At 42.5% G+C, this 20,884-nt stretch overlaps 3 protein-coding genes across 5 annotated transcripts; 2 read left to right on the forward strand and 1 right to left on the reverse strand.

Annotated features, from left to right (window-relative positions):
* Position 1: 1 nt before the first annotated feature.
* On the reverse strand, positions 2–2,710 carry naa50 (N-alpha-acetyltransferase 50, NatE catalytic subunit). 2 transcript variants are annotated; one of them, XM_034196689.1, is made up of 5 exons: positions 2,458–2,710; positions 930–1,063; positions 689–808; positions 537–603; positions 2–425 (listed from the first exon to the last, which is right to left on the reverse strand). In XM_034196689.1, exons 1-5 carry the CDS (start codon positions 2,463–2,465, stop codon positions 248–250), a joined length of 507 nt encoding a protein of 168 aa, XP_034052580.1. In that variant the 5' UTR covers positions 2,466–2,710; the 3' UTR covers positions 2–247. The 2 variants fall into 2 exon arrangements, with proteins under 2 accessions (XP_034052580.1, XP_034052579.1); XM_034196688.1 differs by having other exon boundaries at positions 930–1,066; positions 2,458–2,689.
* Positions 2,711–3,212: 502 nt separating this feature from the next.
* Positions 3,213–11,374, forward strand: LOC117533067 (V-type proton ATPase catalytic subunit A-like; the record flags this gene model as incomplete). The annotated part of the gene is given in 15 exon segments (XM_034196687.1): positions 3,213–3,371; positions 5,418–5,520; positions 6,104–6,232; positions 6,853–7,067; positions 7,564–7,701; positions 7,783–7,934; positions 8,015–8,177; positions 8,377–8,485; positions 8,576–8,698; positions 8,900–9,014; positions 9,180–9,243; positions 9,336–9,539; positions 9,669–9,763; positions 9,874–10,045; positions 10,742–11,374. Coding segments are annotated over 14 exon segments (1,854 nt in total). The 3' UTR covers positions 10,835–11,374.
* Positions 11,375–12,223: 849 nt separating this feature from the next.
* LOC117533070 (protein Aster-C-like) lies at positions 12,224–20,884 on the forward strand (the record flags this gene model as incomplete). 2 transcript variants are annotated; one of them, XM_034196690.1, is given in 11 exon segments in its annotated part: positions 12,225–12,394; positions 13,561–13,669; positions 14,013–14,136; positions 14,838–14,938; positions 16,515–16,610; positions 16,691–16,771; positions 19,339–19,454; positions 19,928–20,084; positions 20,297–20,456; positions 20,600–20,743; positions 20,834–20,884. In XM_034196690.1, coding segments are annotated over 10 exon segments (1,129 nt in total), but the record flags the coding sequence as incomplete, so codon positions are not given.

Raw genomic sequence — 20,884 nt, forward strand, 5'->3', positions numbered from 1 at the left:
AGCACTTTTGGATTCTGAGCTTTTTGTCATGTTCAATTATCTGGTATGAGGAAAGGGGAGCAATAAAATATTCAAAAATCAAAGAGTGACCTCTTTGCAAAATAAATGCAGCATTTTTTGTACTATATTTGTTTTCTCTTTTTAGCGTCCTTTGAAGAAAGTGTTGAATGTGTCGACCCTGGGGCATTTGTCACAGTTCTGTTTCTGTGGAGGCGGCACATTTGTGCTCTTTCCAAACGCTGCGCCCCTACTCTGCCTTCTGAAGCTCTCCGGTGGGGGGGGCACATGGGCTGCGCAGACTCTTCTGCAGCACATGGGCGTCTGCGGGCTCTATCCTCTTGTAGTAATTCTTTTTCGTTTCGATGATCTCAAAGCCAAATTTCTGGTAAAAGTGGATGGCTGACTCGTTGCTGATCTGCACATGACTGTGGAGAGGGAAAGAGGAAATTAGGTTAGTGATGGAACAGATGCTTTTGTAGAATCAACTAAGATGGCAATGATATATTGTTACACAAGGTCTGCAATTAGACACTCACAGGTAAATGTTGTCAAACGTGCCATCCTTCTCACAGATGTTTAGCACATGATTCAGCATCTTTGTACCTGGAGAGAAAGACAAAGGGCAGAGTTAGAAACAAAAGATCCCAAAGGGCTCTGCACCTTCTTCTAGAGATCTGGAACTGCTTACCGATTCCAAGTCTACGATAGGGTGCTAGACAGCCGAGCGTCATGATGTACAGTCTCTTCTGGTTCTGAGAGTGGTCCACTCTGCAGCACACAGCTCCCACTGCAATGTCATTGAAGTATGCTGCAAGACAAAGATCAGGGACTAAAATATCACCAACAGACAGGGCTGTGTCTGAGGAAACAAAGCAGGTCAAGAAGAATGCTTAATGTGCAGAGAGAGTTTAATGTTAGAGGTTTCTTACCTAGCTTGGCAAGCTCTCCAACCTCCAGGACATCTTTGTAAAACTTGTCGTTGTAGCTGACAGGGAAGATGACCTGGTTCAGGCGCTTCAGTTGCTTTATGTTGTGGGGCGTAACATCCCCCAGCTCGATCCGGCTACTGGAACAAGAGCAAAACGGTCAAATGGCTGGCAATCGGTACACAGGTACATTCAAGATCAGTGGACTCACAAAAGGTCACTTTGAGAATTTGTTTTAACTGAAATGGTTAAATTGGTTACTTGAGAGGTCTTCAAAAATAATTTCAAATGTAATGTTCTGAATTTGTTGCCCTATATTTACTAAGAAATTGATATGGCATCTGTTAAAATCAAGAGACACGATAACCTGTGAATATGTGTGTTATAATAAAGTGCCTTAGTGAGTGACTTAACACTACTCTGCAGCTCATGTGTATGATTGAGGGGTTCACTGTGATATTTATAGTCATCCAAACATCCTAAAAACAGCTGTTGGCCACGTGTGTTGTTCATGAAAATATACAGTGCCAGCATCCGGCTAAACTTCAAACAGTACCGCCTCTGAAATCCTATCTGAACATTCAAACAGTTCAGCGTTAATAGCCCTCATGTTATCTGAGAATTAACACCGTGGCCAACTTTTTTTTTTACATCGTCCATCACCCCTGCTGGTGTGTTAACCTACTTCGATATGTCAGGTTACACTGAGCAAGCTGGATGAGGCTCTGAAGTTGATGTCAGTTGTAACGTTAGCAAGGTAACTGACACAGGATTGCTCAATGTGCTATTAGCTTGTGCAGTAACTTTGTGATCTACCCCCCTGCAGCTGAAGTTAAATGTAGCTGTTGTTGACAAATACACACACAAATACTCAGTGTTATCTCACAGGCCAGAATACATTGATCTGTTTACATCACACAAATGTATTTATTACTACAATTACCAGTATTTATTCCACATTACAGTATTTAATGATACATTCTGTTCTTGTAGATCTTTTACATGAATATGCATTTACTTGATCGTGTAGCTTATTTTATTTGACATATATAGTTGACTTCTTAATCTTGCACTATTTTATTTCTACGGTTTCTTCTTGCACTATTTGTATTCTTAAAAAAAAAAATGTATGTCTTATAAATATATTTATGTTCCATTGTTGGAGGAGACTGTGACTTCATATTTTCATTGCCATGACTACACTCTAGCTACTATGACAATAAAAGGCTTTGAATCTCCAAAGTGTGTGTAGCTTAGCTTAAAGTAGGTTTACTGACTCAGCTCCCTAGTAGCAGCTAGCTAGTTAGCTTTGCTTGTTCGCCGTCTAAACGAACAGACTTAAGTTAACCAACACATTCTTCACAGAACTGTTTCTATAACGGTGCTGTCCTTTGTATTTTTTCCTGCTACACCTTATTAAAAGTAGCTTTTCAAGCTAGCTAGCCTCGCCGTCTCCTCCCCTTGTACAAAAAAAACCGAAAACTTTACTCGTGCTAAGCTACTTAATCGTGACTCAAAAGATTACACTCACCCTTTCATTGTAAACAGATATTATCCCTTATGTTCGATGATGCTGAACTTTAGAGTTGTTCTGGGTAAAAAAGGAGGGGTTTTGACAGAGTAAGGGTCGGGGATGGCTCCCGTTTTACCCTCCACATGTAGCTAGTTTTGCGGTGGTAGCACTTAGCTTAGCCGCCGCACTCTTTCCACGACTGGAAACTGTCAACCCTGACCCCGCGCATGCGCACAAACACGGCTCCTTCTTCTTTCCACGGTCTTATGGCGGGTGGCAACCGGCGTTAAAGTTGCATTACCGCCACCTACTGTATGGGAGTGTGGACCACAGATCAGGGGAAAAAGCAATGACCACGAAAACAACAACAAAACAAACAACTACATTCTCTTAAAATTGCAACTTTATGTTGGAACAGAGAGAGAGCGATTTAAATGAAGTAAACAATTCCCCACAGCAATTTGTGATAGTGCCTCCATTTTGGCTCAAACGTTCCTGTAAAGATATTAAGCGCTTAAGAGATAGTCTCCTTTCTCAACCCGACAGTACCTAATACCAGAGTGTGGAAAATACTCTGGAAAAGTATCCAATTAATACTATACAATTGTGTTAATTATATTCCACAACTGGGTACATATGTCTGTTATTTAAATTCTTATAAATTGAAGGTATTAAGTTAAAACAGGCAACACAGTAGTATTCTTGCATGTGTTGCTAGACGAATCTCCATCCACAGTTGTCAATCTCTAACACTTGTAAACTCTTTACGGCAGAGCCCGGAGGAGGAGCCAAAATGGCGCCAGTTGCCTGGGCCCAGCAGTAAAACAGCAGTGAATTAAGTCAGCTGATCTCAGTCTGCTGTCACGCACCGCAGCAACCAACGTTTCTCTCTCTCGAGGCAAGACAGTAAACCACCACTCCACACCAAGACGGTAACTAAAGCATTGTATTTACCTGTGTTGTCGATATTATGCACTTGTATCCTGGTCGTGTGTGGATAATGTAACATTTGGTGGAACAAAAAACGGAAGAACCATCGATTTTCAGCCAGGCCGAGGACCTGCTATCGTTTTCACAACACCGAATAACCTTATCAATTCAGTGGGGTTGAATGAAAATCTATTTTATTTATCATATTTTTTTGTTTTTAGACAAATTTCGGTGTCAGTAAATTAGTTTCTAGTTAAGCTGTCGCACTAGATATCCTTCATAAATACAATTTCACATTACATATGTCATAAACAACCCCCCAGGTTATTCTAAGGCCATTATATCTTTATTTTGGCATGTGTTTTTACATTAAAACAAAACCTTTAAGCTACTACCATGCGACCAACTACCTGCATGTAAGGAATTTGCAATTTACATCATTGTGTCAGGATGTTTTGCACTTACATGTGATATTTCTGAGTCTATTTTTGACATCAAACCTACACGTTTCCAACAATTGAATATATGCAATCCTTTCTTTAGTACCCAGCACACATTAACCAGCAGACACCTAAGGTCAGCAGTATAGTAAGGAAGGGTACAATTATCTTTATTATGGATTGTAGTCATGTGGAAGAATGTGTCTTCGGTGTGTCCTCACACCGTCATAACGTGTACTTCCCAGTTTTGCACCATGCTAGTTCCCACTTCCTTAAAGACACTCATAGAGACCAGGCCGACTAGTCATGTGCTACAATCATATGATCAAGTGTCTGTTGTTGCAGCAGGGATTAACACAGATCAATGTGCCATTAACAGCTTGGATCAAATATGGTGGCATTATAAGGCCTTTTTTAGGAAGTAAATCTAGATTTGGAGATTGAAACTCATCAAGCAGATAGAGATTTCTCTGTTATAATATGTGAATTAATCACCAGAACAATAGACCTTATCTGCTCACTGTTTTCTCCTTTTTAGAAGCTATTTAAAAAAGAAGTTGACATAGATACTTCAAGGCATGATTAATGTGGAAGTTGTGCTCCGTTTGAGTGAAACCTCATTAGGTGCCAGTCTTGTAATTCCTGCATTGGTCCTTTGGTGGAGCTGCTATGTTCCTGCACAGATGGGCTGAGCAGCATAAACAGGAAGATCTGTGCGTCAGTGGGAAGGACACGAAAAGGGCATGGATGTGGAGAACTGAATGTGTGTTACGAATATCAAATAGAGAATTATAAATGGCACATTCAGGAAGTAAGAGCATGTTGAATGGATTGCTTTGTGTGACGCCCACAGAATATTGCAGATGAATCAGATTTTTAATACGGGCAGTGCATCTGCAGTCAGCTCTCTGTGAGGATGGGTTTGTGTCACGACTCATGACGGCTTGTTATTCCTGCAAGAGGAGAAATGTGGAATCATGCACCACTTGGAGTGGGATTCCCCTCTTATGTCACACCGACTGTTCTCCTGCACCTGAAGCAGCAGATAAGGAGGCCTGGCCCGGAAAAGGCACCGTAATGCTCATGAGAAATAAAGAGTCGTGAGCAGCAGGGATGTTTTTTTACTAGTGGTTTCCATGGTTACAGTAGGAGATGCCACTATCGAGGTATGGCACGATGCTACGCACATATTTACATCTGAATAAGTGGGTTATTTCCATATTATCTTTAACTTTTAAATATATTTTCTATGGGTTATTTTTCATTTTGTCTCCTTTTATGGTGAGAAATCTATTTTGTGTGATCATGAGAACGACTCTACTTCTTCACAGATAAATATGAACTAAATGCTTTATGTGTAATTATAAGGCTGGTAACAGTGTCTCAGTTCTTAAGCAGCTCTGTGTGGTCTCATGAAATGACTGCAGTTATCAAAGAGCTCTTGCCCACAGCTGCGCTTCTGCTTCTAATAAAAGCGCTCAATAATTCAAATGTAAAAACACACATTTGGTTATAAGCGTTTCACAGTAATGATCAGCCTCTCCTTGAGCCCTGTGGTTAGTTCCTTCTTTCCTGCTCTGTGTCCTTACTTTGTTTGTTTCCTTTCAGTTGGATTTATAAACCGTGAAGATGGACATGTCCAACCTGCCCAGGATCAGGGACGAGGAGAGGGAGAGCGAGTTTGGATTCGTCCATGGAGTCTCCGGACCAGGTTGGCCACATAAACACCACCATTACATCCTGCAGAATTACTACAGAAGTGTTAGAAAAATATCCCTGGTCCCCGGCTTGAGCTTCAATCTCAGGATCCATGTATCTGTGATCCTCTCCAGAATGGAAGTAGTCATCACATACAGAGCATCAACTAGTTCCTGAACAGTGTCCTTCACATGCTGATATCCAAGAGAGGGAGTTACACAGTCACAAGATGGAGGAAGAAAGCAGTATTCAATGTTTACTTCAGATTAGCTCCACGTCAGAAATGAGCATGCTTGATGTCTCTCTCCATAGAGGCTGAATCATCATGTTAATCACATAGCTATCATATGCCTCAAACAGTCCTGATGCTCTTCTAGGTAATCACACATCCTGTCATGTTCACAGCTACAGTTGGGATACCTTTGTTATCATGTGGACTCATGTTGGAAGAGGACATTCACTATTATCCCAACAAGAAGCCTTTAAAACAGACACAGGGACAATGCTCATTCAATATTTGAGCAGCAACACAAACAAAAGACTTGTTCTGCTCTTCCTCTTTGTGGGCTGTTAATGTTTACCTTGTGTTTCTGCAGTGGTGACGGCGACAGCCATGGCGGGAGCAGCCATGTACGAGCTGGTGCGAGTCGGCCACAGTGAGCTGGTGGGAGAGATCATCCGGCTGGAGGGAGACATGGCCACCATCCAGGTCTACGAGGAGACATGTATCCTTCTGGACGTGCGACTGTGTATTCCCTGCCTTTTGAATTCAATGTCACAGCTTATATTGATCCATTATGGCAGCCATAAGGTTTAACCCATCACATGTTATCCGTAGGGAGCCAAAAAGAGTGATACAACCACCTCTGCTTTAGATCTCTGTAATATAATATTTATCAAATGTTGCAGAAGAATGAGACAATACGAACATTTAAGACACAATATATTTACCATGAGCACAAAAATATGGCGTGTTTTAATCCATACGACACATTATTTTTTTATCTAATAACACGATGAAGCAAATGTGTTTTATTTTAAAGCGAGAAGAAAGGAGAAGTGAATCAGCACATATTCCGACCCATGAACTGTGAGAAAATAATGATGGTTGTAATAGTTGGGCTTTATAAAGTGACATATGAGGTAATCATATTTTAAAGAACTCACATTCTTGCCCTTTTTAATGAGAATGATAAAGCATTATTTGGTCACACCTAGTCTGTGTGATGAGAGGCCAGCAGGGGGAGTAACGTTGCCCTCTGATATTAAAATTACAAAACGCTTTCATGCATCAGAGTAAATCCTACATCCCAGTCTAAATGTTTTTTCCTGAGCGTGGGTGCAGCCGGCGTGTCTGTGGGAGACCCGGTGCTGCGGACGGGGAAGCCTCTCTCCGTGGAGCTGGGTCCAGGGATCATGGGCTCCATCTTTGACGGTATCCAGCGACCCCTGAAGGACATCAACGACATGACACAGAGCATCTACATCCCCCGAGGAGTCAACATCGGAGCCCTGAACCGAGACCTCAAGTGGGAGTTTAATCCCATCAAGAGCCTGCGGGTGTGTGCAGGATGACAACCTTCATGTTGACATGTTTAACCTTAGCTTTCCAAAGACTATATTTACCACAATATTTGTTTTGATTGTTAGATTACACAGAAAACACTTTGGTCAATAATAGAAGACGTTTTAAAAGCAGGAACGTTTTTTTCTGTCTTTTTTAAAACTATATTTGTATTGATTTTTTACATTTTATGGAATACAAACGGGAAAGAAAGAAAAAACACACAGACGGGCATAGAAAAGGAAGTTAGATGTTTTTAAATGTACATATATTTAATATTCAACTTGTTATGATGGATGTAAAATACTTGATTGTGCATTTCTATTTTCTGAAATGCACCCATTTTCTAAGTTATACAATATTTGGTCTTTTATCACGTGGGACAACGTAGTTCAATGTGCTCAAAGATTAAACCTATTATGATCAATTGAAAATGTAAGCTTAGGATACAAATGGGATATATCAATATTTATTTTTTTGTATCCCTATCAGGTTGGCAGCCACATCACAGGAGGAGACATCTACGGCATAGTGTGCGAGAACTCCCTCATCAAGCACAAGATCATGCTGCCTCCCAGGAACAGAGGCACGGTGACCTACGTGGCTCCGCCTGGAAACTACGACGTCAACGTAAGTCCCCCTCCCCCTCCTCCTGATGCTCAGTTTCCCACTGTCGGATGTTTGTGTTAATGCCCTGCGTCTCTGCCCCAGGACGTGGTGATGGAGCTGGAGTTCGAGGGGCTGAAGGAGAAGTTCACCATGATCCAGGTGTGGCCCGTCAGACAGGTCCGACCCGTCACAGAGAAGCTGCCGGCCAATCACCCGCTGCTGACCGGACAGAGAGTGCTGGATGCCCTTTTCCCGTTCGTCTCCTCCTTTACTAACCTTCATCGCTCAAGAGACGTGGCTAACCCTAACCCCCCTCTCCTCTCTTTGTGTGCAGGTGTGTGCAGGGAGGAACCACAGCCATCCCAGGAGCGTTCGGCTGTGGAAAGACTGTCATCTCTCAGTCGCTGTCCAAGTACTCCAACAGCGACGTCATCGTCTACGTCGGCTGCGGGGAGCGCGGTAACGAGATGTCAGAAGTACTGCGAGACTTCCCAGAGGTGGGCGTTTGTTAAAGAGGACATATTAGGCTCATTTTCAGGTTCATATTCGTTTTGTTTGCCTGTACTGTGACATGTTTCCTTTTAATGTTCAAAAAGCTCTTTATTTGACGAGCCCCAGCCATTGAGTGTATTCAAGCTTTTACATACTTCCCCTTGATGAGGTTCAGAGTGAGTGACAGTGTCTTCTGACCCTCAGCTGACCATGGAGGTGGACGGGAAGACTGAGAGCATCATGAAGAGAACAGCGCTGGTGGCCAACACCTCCAACATGCCTGTGGCCGCCCGAGAAGCCTCCATCTACACAGGTACGTTTCGTATGTTACAATAAATCACATGCTTCCTGTGTTTGTGTTCTCACGTGAGTGGTAGACGCTGACTATAGCTTGTATTGGCAGGAATCACGCTGTCTGAGTACTTCAGAGATATGGGATACCATGTGAGCATGATGGCCGACTCTACCTCCCGTTGGGCCGAGGCTCTCAGGGAGATTTCTGGACGTCTGGCTGAGATGCCGGCTGGTGAGTTTGGAGTCTCCTGGATATTGTAAAAAGAGCTGAAGGTGGATGAGTTAAGCTTCGGTATATCTGGCATTAGGTTTATTGTAACTACCACTGAAACGACTTTTTAATTACAGCGGTCTTATATGTGAATATTTGTTTGCTTTGATGGTGGACAGTGTATCTTTTACCCGTTAAAGTGCTTCCTGTTTCTGCCCACAGACAGCGGGTATCCTGCCTACCTGGGCGCCCGCCTCGCCTCCTTCTACGAGCGCGCCGGCAGGGTGAAGTGTCTGGGAAACCCTGAGAGGGAGGGCAGCGTGAGCATCGTGGGAGCGTGAGTACAGCCTCGGTCCACCAGAGGGAGACACTCCTGCACACACAGTGGACTGTCACTCACTTTTATGTGTTTCTGACCAAAGCATTTCAATTAAATATTATATTTTATTATTTGGACGTTAAAATAAGTAGAATACAAAGCTTAAATGTATTTGTTCCTCAGTGTGTCGCCTCCTGGTGGAGACTTCTCTGACCCCGTCACTTCCGCCACCCTGGGTATTGTACAGGTAAATCGTCAAATTCAGATTTTTCTTTTCAAGCTTTATTGATTCAAGTTGCTCAGGCCTTTACTTTATGTTGCCCTGATCTCGTCCCTCAGGTGTTCTGGGGTCTGGATAAGAAGCTGGCTCAGAGGAAGCACTTCCCCTCCGTCAACTGGCTGATCAGCTACAGCAAATACACCCGCGCTCTCGATGAGTATTACGACAAACACTTCCCAGAGTTTGTGCCTCTGCGCACCAAAACCAAGGAGATCCTGCAGGAGGAGGAGGACCTGGCGGAGATCGTGCAGCTCGTCGGAAAGGTATTTCATCATAAAGGCGCCGGTTTCTTTTATGATTAGCTTTCATCTGATTGTAGCTTAAAAGTCAGACTTGCATAGAAGAAAATCCCATCCAAACCATATATTTTTTGCTCCTACACATTTTAACAGGCATCACTGGCAGAATCGGATAAAATCACCCTTGAAGTTGCCAAACTGATCAAAGACGACTTCCTGCAGCAGAACGGTTACACTCCGTACGACAGGTAACACTTCAGTCACACTCGCAGTTAAAGAAGATGAGGAGAGAAAGTGAGACTCCACTGTTGGGCGTTTCCTGTGCTCTTAACTCTCACTCTCGTGTCTATCTCCTCAGGTTCTGTCCCTTCTATAAGACGGTGGGCATCCTGTCCAACATGATCTCTTTCTACGACATGGCGCGGCACGCAGTGGAGACCACGGCTCAGAGCGACCACAGGGTCACCTGGGCCATGATCAAAGAGCACATGGGAGAGATCCTCTACCGGCTCAGCGCCATGAAGTTCAAGGTGTGTGTGTGTGCAAAAGCATGTACACGTCTCCATATGAGTGTGTTTAGAAGTTCTAATAATAATAAATTGTATTTTTATTGCGCTTTTCTCGAACCCAAAGACGCTTTACATTTGGGGAAGGGTAGACAAACGAGGACAGGCAATAAAACGACAACAAAACAGAAAAGCACTCAGGAGGAAGTTGGTTGAGAGGGGGGAGGGGCTTATGGATATACAGAGTTGAAGAGGTGGGTTTGGATGAATTCATAGAATAGCAAAAATACTGATGTTTTCTCTTTTTAAAAGCTAGCCGATTTGGTTTTTATTTTAGACTTTTCGCTATCTTTTGTAAGGTCTGAGATGAAAGGAAGTCAAACCAAAGAGTTGGATCCTCTCCAAAATGTGATTCCTTGGCGCATCAACACCCTTCCACTAGTTCTTCCATAATCCTGCTAACAAACTAAACAACAAATATTCACAAAAAGCTGACACTTTCAAGATAAAAGAACAACGTGTTTTTAACCTAAACACTATTAAAACTTTGAGCGATTGTGACTCGTTTTATTGGGTCTGCTGCTGCACATGTTAGAAATTAAGCATTTTTCCGATGGGACCCTTTGTCTCCAAGAACATCTTTGAACTCCACAGAATCTTAACATAATCAATGTGTCGAGTGAGGTTTTCTGTCCTGACTGTATTTCTTCGTCGCTGCAGGACCCGGTGAAGGAGGGCGAGGCCAAGATCAAGGGCGAATATGCTCAGCTTTTGGAGGACATGCAGAACAGTTTCCGCACATTGGAGGAATAATCCGCCGCCTCTCACAACCCTCTCATCTCTCCGCTGCAGAATCACATTCCTCCTCCCTGTATCCCCGGTGCCCCCTTTGTGACAGAGTGTGTGCAAATTCATGTGGAGGGACAAGAGAAAGATGTACTGTATTCATTATTATGTTCTGCCTCATACATGTAGGCAAACTCTGGATCCTCTGCATGGTTGTGTTTGTGTGTGTGTGTGTTTACGAAAGAGGGATCTCTTCCACCCCGTTTCTTCCTTTCTCTGTTTACATGACTTCTTTGTGTATCCGTGTTGCTCTGCCTTGAGACGATTATTCGGTTGATGTATTGTAACTCATGGACCATCTGTACAGAAGAGTATTGAATATAAGATCAGCCTATTTATTGCCAGCGTTCCACGTGAAGGCTTTGTCTGCCTTTTTCTTTTTACGTTTGTGTTTCACGCTGTGCAGTGTCGTGTACTTTGCTGTGTGAATGTGTACGAGTCCAAACTCTGCTGTCTGATTATTTCATCATGTTTCTCCCAAATAATTAAAACATGAGGATAAAGAAGTGTGTGTGTGTGTGTGTTTGACTGCTGTTTCAGACGGTGCAGTTAGAGCAGCTGAACAGGTCTGTCTGCATATCACTCTCTCCAGCACCCTTTGTCCATAGAACATTGGTTTAAATACTTGTTTTTTCTAAAGCACAGTTATATTTAGTAACCAATAAATACAAGGTGTGGAGGCGTGTTTTGATATAAAAAAAGATCATGTGAATCTTAACAAAACCATCTGTAACTACGCATCAATGCACAAAGGTGGGAAGTAACTAAGTAGACTTACTCAAGCACTGTACTTAAGTACAATTTTGAGGTACTTGAGATTTTCAATATTTTGCTACTTTGTACTTCTCTGCAGTTCAGAAGTAAATGGTGTACTTTTACTCTACATGTATTTAATACCTTTAGTTCCTTCACAGATGTGGATGAATGATGTGAAATATAATCAAGTGTTAAATCAGACTTTAGTTCCACCTGGAGTAAATCCACCAGCTCCCCTGCAGAATACAAAGCCATTCAAACTAGCTGCACCTTTACCAGCTTTGAGAACACTTTCATGATCAATCATTATAAAACATATCATGTATATTATTCTGAAATGGACCAATCTGCACAATGACTACTTTTGGTATAGCCTAAGTATATGTTGATGCTAATACTTTTCTACTTTTACTTGAGTGACATTTTGATTACAGGACTTTTACTGTAACAGAGTATTCCTACACTCTGGTACTTCTACTTTTACTCAAGTATCGGAGTACTTCTCCCACCTCGGATATGAAGGGAGTGAATGAAGGTAGATGAGGATATTTAGCATGTGACCAGCAATGGGCGTCACCGCTGATGATGACACGGTAACTCCCTAAAGGTATGTCTTCCTGTCCGGATGAGATGCACCTGCAAAAAGACGCGCGTGCACAACATTTACCTCCTCAGTACTGCTTGGGAACACATTGGTGCTTTCTGGGCTTTATTAATTTTTTAACACATCGCACTTCCAACCACAGACAACCTGGGTCCACTCCGTGTCAGGTGAGTGACAACAATACTTTAATCTCAGGCAGCCCGCATGTGGAGACATGTTGAGGTAAAAGTATTGAGAAACACCGGCTGCACGGATCAGATAATCAGCTTTATCAGGTTGTTATTGTTTGACTAGACATGTCAAAGATGGCTGAGATAGTAGTTCCTATCAGCTGATTCAATCTGAAAGCATACAATGTTTGAAAGTGTCACTAGGTTGCTGTGCAGTGGTGGGAGAAGTACTTAGATCTGGTACTTGGGTAAAAGTACCAGAGTGTAGGAATACTCTGTTACAGTAAAAGTCCTGCATTCAAAATGTTACTCAAGTAAAAGTACCAAAAATAAAAGTTATCATTGTGCAGATTGGTCTGGTCTGGTTTCAGAATAATATATATGATATGTTTTATAATGATTGATCATCAAAGTGTTCTCAAAGCTGGTGAATGTGCAGCTAGTTTGAATGACTTTGTATACTGCAGGGTAGCTTGTGAATTTACTCCAGGTGGAACTAAAGTCTGATTCAACACTTGATTAGATTTCACATCATTCATCCAGATCTGTGAAGTAACTAAAAGGTGTTAAATACATGTAGTGGAGGAGAAGTACATGATTAACCTCTGAACTGTAGTGAAGTAGGCCTACAAGTACACCATTTACCTCTGAACTGTAGAGGAGTAGAAGTACAAAGTAGCATAAAATGGAAATATGAAATACATATAGTTGAGTAGAAGTACAAAGGAGTAAACAATACTGAAGTAAAACTCAAGTCCTTTAAAACTGTACTTAAATCTATAGCCACTGATTATGTGCGTGTTTCTTAAAATGTACTCCAATGTTTTAAACTTTGACACATCTTATCTTACCGATACTTTCCCATTGGTGTGTCGTAAGTGCATAAAGTGTTCTGTTCATTGGGATGCGTGACTTGACTTCCAGCCTAACCCTGCTAGTCAAACCAGTTCTGTAGCCGTGATAATGACTTCCCTGGAGCTGCGGCTCCGTGACGTTCCCCTCCGAGGTTCTGGTTCAGCCCTCCACAGACACACAAGTTATTCCCCCTCCTGTCACATTAAGACAAGGGGGTTCGGGGGAGATTGCACTTTGTGTAATGTACATCTATAGCAGTGTGGAAGACGAAGTTTGACACATCACATCTTCTTTTTTTGTATGAGCAGCACAGAAGAGATGGACCAGCTATCGCCCCGGTCCGCAGTGGGCAGTGAGGATGTTACAGATGACTCCACGTCCATGCTGGATGTCCAGTGGAGCTCTGATGAAGAATTGGTACATTTAAAACTGTCCAGTAAACACACATCTGCTTTTGTATACATTAATTTATGATAATGTATGACATGGAAACTCTTTCATGGCCCTCCTGGGGGGCATGTTTCCCCTCACACAAGTGGGACTGCTGTTTCCTTCATGATGCAAAGCCCCACAGGCTCATAATGCTGTTTATCATCCTCTGAAACTCACAGGAGATCATTTCAAATCTCATCCCGTCTACCCTTTTTAACCTCAGATTAGAATCACACACAGGAGAAAGACTTGTTCTGCTGAATAAAATATGGACGTTGCCTATGTCTTTCTCTCAGTGTGTGTGTAATGTTTGAATGTCCTCCCTCAGAGCTCCTCCGACCCTCAGGGCCAGTGTCTCCCTGCTCCGTCTCCTCTGCCCACCTACAAGCAGAGGTTGGATGAATTCAAGAAGCTGTTCAAAGAGCTGCCCGAGTCCGAGAGGCTCATAGTGGGTGAGTAAAGTGTTTTTTAAACCCCTTTATCTAAATCTAACCCTTTTTATCTAAATCTTTTCTATGGTGAAAACACATTTAAAAATAACTTAGACTAACTATTGACACAAAAGCAAACAGAAATCTCTTCTACTTTGGAGACCCGAACATCTAGGATTTCTTTTTTTTAATAAATACAAATTATTTATCGGCTTCCTTAACAGATGCACTTTTCTCAGAATAAGAACTCACATTTTTACATGGAGTATAGGTAAATCACAACAAAGAAACACAACCACCAATAAAGAAAACAACAAACATCTAAATGGTAATATATTTAGAGTAATATGAGATCACTGTCCATATATTTATCTTATAATCCAACTCAAATATATCTGAAGACACACTGTGAAAAATCCCACACATCTCTCAGTGTTTTATTACAGATAAACCACTGTTTTCATTAAATGGGAAGTGATCATGACTGGACATGTGACCTCTAACTCAGCATGACACGGCAGCATTACAAACCACAAGACTATGATTTCCAACACGTCTTAATACTCTTGGAGATGGAGATCAGTTCATTTAATATTAAGTATTTACATATGGTCTGTTTCTTCCTCTCTTACCACAACATCTTTCCACTGTGACCTGTTTTCTAAATACAAGCAAACACTCTTTCTTTATTGATGGTTGCCCTGCATTATATCTTCCCTCAGACTACACGTGTGCCCTGCAGCGGGACATCCTCCTTCAGGGACGACTCTACCTGACAGAGAACTGGCTCTGCTTCTACAGCAACGTGTTTCGGGGTACAAAGGTGAGAAGAGAGCGGAGGAGGGGGTTTCAGTCGAGAAGCAGACTGTGTTCACATTACTGTAACGCAGTGGTTCTCAAAGTGTGGGGCGCGCCCCCACTGGGGGGCGCAGAGGCATGCCAGGGAGGGCGCGAGAGACCAGGAGGAAAAATGGTTATATACAACAACAAAAAAATCATAATTTGAAAAATTATTGATTCGAAAATAATATGATGCAGTACTATTACATCTGGGTCTCTGTTTCATTAAAGCTCAGCTCTGTGTGTGTGGAACGAGCCATTTTGTGTGCGTGAGCGAGAGAGAGAGCGTACCGGAGATCGTTGCTGTTAGCTTCTGGTCCTAGCGAGCTACGCTAACGGATATAAGGAGTTTTTTCAACAACAAGGTGGAAGAGAATCCTCTCCTGTCAAACTGAGAGGCTCAGTGAGCTAAAGGACTCTCTGTGTTATCTCAGTGGGTCTCAAACGTTTTGGTCACCATTAATGTAAACAATTATTTCCGAGGCACACGTTTAGATCATTATAGTTATAAAAAAATAAGAGAATAAAAGAAAAACAGGTATGAAATACTATATGACAGTAAAACAAGAATAAAGTTTAAAAGGGGAGTGATTTGTAAAATATCCATAAAGAAAAAGTAAATCTGTTTCCAGTTCTGTTTCAAATGGGTGTTGAGAGAGGTATCCATAGGTCTCTTCATTTTGCTCTCAAAGTGCACCAGATTGATGCTTTTAACTTCAATATTTAAAAATAAATCTTCCCGGGGGAGCTTGCCCCGAACCCCACTATGTGAGGTCCACACACCACCTATAAAAATAGCACTTGACCCCTGCTTACACCTATATGCCGTGAGCTGATTATCGAGCCTTCGTTGTAACAGTCGCGGGTACACTGTGTATATGCGTGGGGAATGTTGCAGTAGAAAATTCCACTGTAGCGACCGGGACATTAAAGGGAAACCCTAAATGTTTGAGCACCCTCTATGAAACGTCAAGCTACCCCACAGCACCCCCAAAATAAATCTCTGGCGCCGCCACTGAGCCTGACTATTTGTGTTGGGGGGGCCCGACTTTTTTTTTTCTCCAAAGGGGGGGCCTGACAGAAAAAGTTTGAGAACCACTGCTGTAACGGCACATGGTTGGATCTGAAGACACATCTGTAACCATTTGCACCATTTCCAATAGTATTATCTCATTCCCACTGCTCACATTATACTCTCTTTTTAAAGTATGACAAACGTATACAGTGTGAAGAATTTAAAATCCACCATTAAACAATACATTTAAACAAATCTAACCCAAAAAAAGTTCGATATCTGGTCCATTTTTTGGAAGATATATCGAATGTTCCTGTCAACAGTGAGAGATTGTAGTTTACACCACGTGCAACAGTTTAAATAGAGTAAAAAATAACAAAGAAGACACTGTAGCTACAACACTTGTGGCAGTGTGTGTGAGCTATGTCATGATGACATCATCACAAAATAACTCGGTGGACAACGTAACGGTTTCCAAAGCTAGATTATTTTCTTTATAGCACCCTTTTATAAACATGTGTGTGACCTTTAAACTCTTTTCTAGATTACAATGACTCTCAAAGACATCACGAGTATGACCAGAGAGAAAACCGCTCGTCTAATTCCCAATGCCATCCAGGTCTGCACGGCAACAGACAAGGTATATCATGTTAGAGAAGAGACTGATCAATTTCCCAATTATAAGACACAAAATAACTTTGTTTCTCTTCACACCTGCAGTTCTTCTTCACGTCCTTCTCAGCAAGAGAGAAGAGTTACCAGGGAGTTTTCCGCATGTGGCAGAACACCCTGTTGGACAAGGTACGGCCCTGTGCAGTCTCCTCCTCCACTGACCATGCCGTTTACTCCCTTTTCATATCTTGAGTCATTTTTAGCACAAACCCTGTCAACATACACTTCTGTTGTACAATCATTTGACTGCTGTGACTCCCACAGCACCAGCAGGCTTTAAAACATTCTGCTTATGTAATCGTTCAGAGTACATGAAGCCGTCTTCCTCTGAGGTTATCATACACAGGGTAAAGATCTGCACGCAGTGAGGTTTGTGCATGAATCCAACACAGCTTTTCTTCATCGTTCCACATACGGAGGAGTGTTTTTATCTGTGTGCGTGTCAGGAATATAGTTAAACCTCCTCAGCTCGACGCATGTATTTGTGTTTGGCAGTCTTTGCTTTGTAAATACTCAGAGCAAGTTAATTTCCTAGTTTAAACACTGCAGGTGCAAACATGTGAGATGTTGTACAGAAGTTGGAGGGTAATTACTCAATTTGTTAATAGTGTTGCAATTAGGGCTGTCAGTCGATTAAAATAGTTAATCGCGATTAATCGCAAATTAATCGCACATTTTTGATCTGTTCTAAATGTACCTTAGAGGAATATTTTTCAAGTTTGTAATACTCTTATCAACATATGAGTGGACAAATATGCTTTATGCAAATGTTTATTATCATTTGAACAATGACAAATATTCTCATGAATATTAAACACAACAACCTCTGAACATTACAAATATTTGCCAACCTGGAACCTCTCATACAATAATACTGTGTGTGTGTGTGTGTGTGTGTGTGTGTGTGTGTGTGTGTGTGTGTGTGTGTGTGTGTGTGTGTGTGGTGTGTGTGTGTGTGTGTGTGTGTGTGTGTGTGGTGTGTGTGTGTGTGTGTGTGTGTGTGTGGTGTGTGTGTGTGTGTGTGTGTGTGTGTGTGTGTGTGTGAGAAGGCATATGCTCGAACGGGAGCTGCCTGGACGCTGCAATCATGTTGCGCACTATCCGTGCTGAGTGTGCTGACTTCTCGTACAATGTCCCACTGTCTGGCTGCCTGCATAAAGTCAAGTGCTCGGTGCAGTTGTGGCGAAATGTCGCTCCTCTGTTTTCATTTAAACAGCTCCATATCCGTTAGCGCAGCTAGCTAGCACCAGATGCTAACAACAACAATGCACGTAAGGTCTCTCTCTCGCTCGCTCGCTCGCTCGAGCCACACATACACACACCCTCCCGGTCCTCCCAATAGCCAGTCGGTGCCTGCCGGTGAGCGTGGAAGTGTGGTCTGCCACAAGCGGGCGGCAGGAGCGGGGCTGTCAGCATCAGCTTGTAGATGGTATTTTAAACTCGATGCGCTCTGAAACTACGGGGCGGCCGAGGGAAAAAATACACATGTGTTAATCGCGTTAAAATAATTAGTGGCGTTAATTTTTTTTTGCGTTAACTTGACTGCCCTAGTTGCAATATATGATAAGTTGTGGGAGAGAAACTTACTCTAGAAGGAACACAGGGATTTTAGCCTTTGCAGACCATTTGCATGCACTAAAACCAATATAACACACTACAGGATGGGATATAATAGGGCCCCTTTAATATAAATTCGCCCTAAGTATGTCAGGGAAGTAGTTTAAAAGGAAACCAACAGCTAAGCATAGGCAGCCTTATTTGGAAAATCGGCATATATGAAATAGATCCTATTAAATGACTATGGTGGCAATAGATTTGAATACATTGTTAAGAGGAGGAACCATGCAGCCTTGCCTACACTAAACTATTCTTAAAGACAGGCACTATGGCAGCCTACCCAGGGGGTGTAAGTCTGCAGGGATCCGCAGCACAAACACCTGTTTTAAAAACACCCGCTTCAGAGTTCATTGACCTCAGGTGAGGCAATGAGGGCTCATTTGGATTCTGCCTCAAACCGCGCTGCACGTACCGGAGACTTTTAACGGAGTCGTGTCAAAACAGGAGTTTTTTTTCTTGGCATGTGAACTGTCACTGAACCGGAGTGTTCACAGTTAGAACAGCAGCATTTATTTACATTTTATCACGGTGTTAATCAGGGCGGTGCGTCTTCAGACCAGCACTTCCTGACTGTGCGTCCAGGTTCAGATAAGTGTCTACAGAGGGCTGAAGCTCACAGCTGCGGGGAAATGGCCTCTGACAAGTAAGGAAAAGTCTTTGTGAATGGATCTGTAACTTTATGTGGGGTTTAAATGCGATAGAACACCGTATGTGGTTCTATATTTAAAAAAAAAAAAAACGTAATTTCCCCGTCGGATTTTATGCAAAAAAGGGCGTCGGAGTGGCAATAATACAGACTGTTTATATCCCTCCGCCATATGGAACCGCACATCTTGTTTAAGTATGTTTGTTAAGTTGCGCTTCTATAGGTTTAAAGGGTTTGAGTGTTTGTCCCCCATGGAGATAAGACTGTAATGGTGCTGTGTGAAGGCTGCATGTTTCCAGGTTACCTACTTTAGACTCTGAGTCACCTGCAGTTTATTGTTCATATTATGGTTTCTATCTGTCCTTTTTATTATGTAGGAGGAACAGATATGGTTTCCAAACAAGCCTTGATGTTTCCATGTATTCTCTTCCAGCCTCTAACCAGCTTGGAGTTGTGGCAGATGGTCAAACAGCATTATGGGAATGACCTGGGTCTGAGCCATGAGGAGATGGAGAGTTTACACATGTCAGAAACAAGCATGCATACCAGGTAGGTTCAACTTTCACACACTCATACTGTGCTGTCAGTGGTGGGAAGTAACTAAGTACATTCACTCAAGTACTGTCCTTAAGTACACTTTTGACAAACTTGTACTTTACTTGAGTATTTGTATTTTATTCTACATACTTGTATTCCATTTCCAAATTCTATTTTGTTGGCAATTGTTGTACTTTTAAAAAATGTTTCACACTCTTAGTTACTAGTTTATGTATAAAAACACATGATATATGATAAGATGTGGTACCGTACTGCTAATACTAATACTGAAAATTATTCTGCATTTCTCTTGAGTAACATTTTGAATTCTTTACTTTGACTTAAAATGAAGTATTTTTAAATACCCTAGTATTTGTACTTTTACTTAAGTAAAGAATCGGAGTACTTGTTCCTCCACTGTGTGCCGTGATAGTGATGCCAACCTGTGTGTGTGTGTGTGTGTGTGTGTGTGCGTGTGTGTGCAGCCTGCAGACAGCGAGGCCTGGTGGTGATGAGGGTGTAGGGAGGCTCGAGCGCCCGCATTCCCTTCGCCTCCCCGGGATGGAGAACGGGCCCTTAGAGGCCTCCACTCCAGGGGACGACTTCCCTTCGCCGCTCGGCTCACACAACTCTCCAAACATGGTATTACATATTATCCTTTATTATTACGTTGACTGTGCATGTGTCAAATCACGTACAGTGTGTAGGAGTGCTAGCCAATAGAAGTGTGAGTGTTAAATAGTGCATTTACTGTACATGCACAAAAACTATATAACAAACTACAGGAAAGGGAAAACCCAAAAGCATAATAGGTCCCCTTTTTAATCTTATTGTTTTTGATCTCCCTCCTGCAGGAAGATGCTCGCAGCCCCCCCTCTCAGCGGCGCAGTCCGGCTCCCTCGCTGGACCGCCTCGCCCCAGAACGGGTTTCCAAGCGATCGGCTCTTTCTCTCGACCTCAACGCCAACCAGAACGACGCGTCCGAGCAGAGCGGCTCCGAAACGAATGAGGATGGTAAGAGGAGGCACTGGTGAATACTTCCGCTCTTTTTCTTTTGTTTGTTAATATTTCATCTTCTCTCTCTCTCTCTCTCTCCCTCTCTCCTCTCTCTCCTCCTCTCTCTCTCCTCTCTCTCCTCTCTCTCTCTCTCTTTCTAGTGGAGGAACGAGTGGTAACGTCCGAGGTCCAGGGTCGACTTTTTATAAACAAGGTGTTCCACATCAGTGCCAACAAGATGTTTGAGCTGCTGTTCACCGACTCCAGCTTCATCCGCAGGTTCATGATCATCAGGAAGACAACCAGTAAGTATTATAAAGGCATAACCAGTTCATGAGACAAATGTATGCAGCACTTCTAGCCTATACAATCTTTCACCATGTTTGTGTCATCAGACGCCAGCTCTACTGCTTGGCAGAAAGACGCCTCAGGACACATGAAGCGGA

This window comes from Gymnodraco acuticeps, unplaced genomic scaffold (assembly GCF_902827175.1).
Source record: "Gymnodraco acuticeps unplaced genomic scaffold, fGymAcu1.1, whole genome shotgun sequence".
Taxonomy (NCBI): domain Eukaryota; kingdom Metazoa; phylum Chordata; class Actinopteri; order Perciformes; family Bathydraconidae; genus Gymnodraco; species Gymnodraco acuticeps.

What these genes read in the sequence shown, in the direction of transcription:
- naa50 (XM_034196688.1), bottom strand. An exon ending in TGGAGAGCTTGCCAAGCTAG is followed by an intron (nt 809 to 929) that starts GTAAGAAACCTC and finishes TTTGTCTTGCAG; the next exon opens with CATACTTCAATGACATTGCA. An exon ending in ACGTTTGACAACATTTACCT is followed by an intron (nt 426 to 536) that starts GTGAGTGTCTAA and finishes CCCTCTCCACAG; the next exon opens with TCATGTGCAGATCAGCAACG.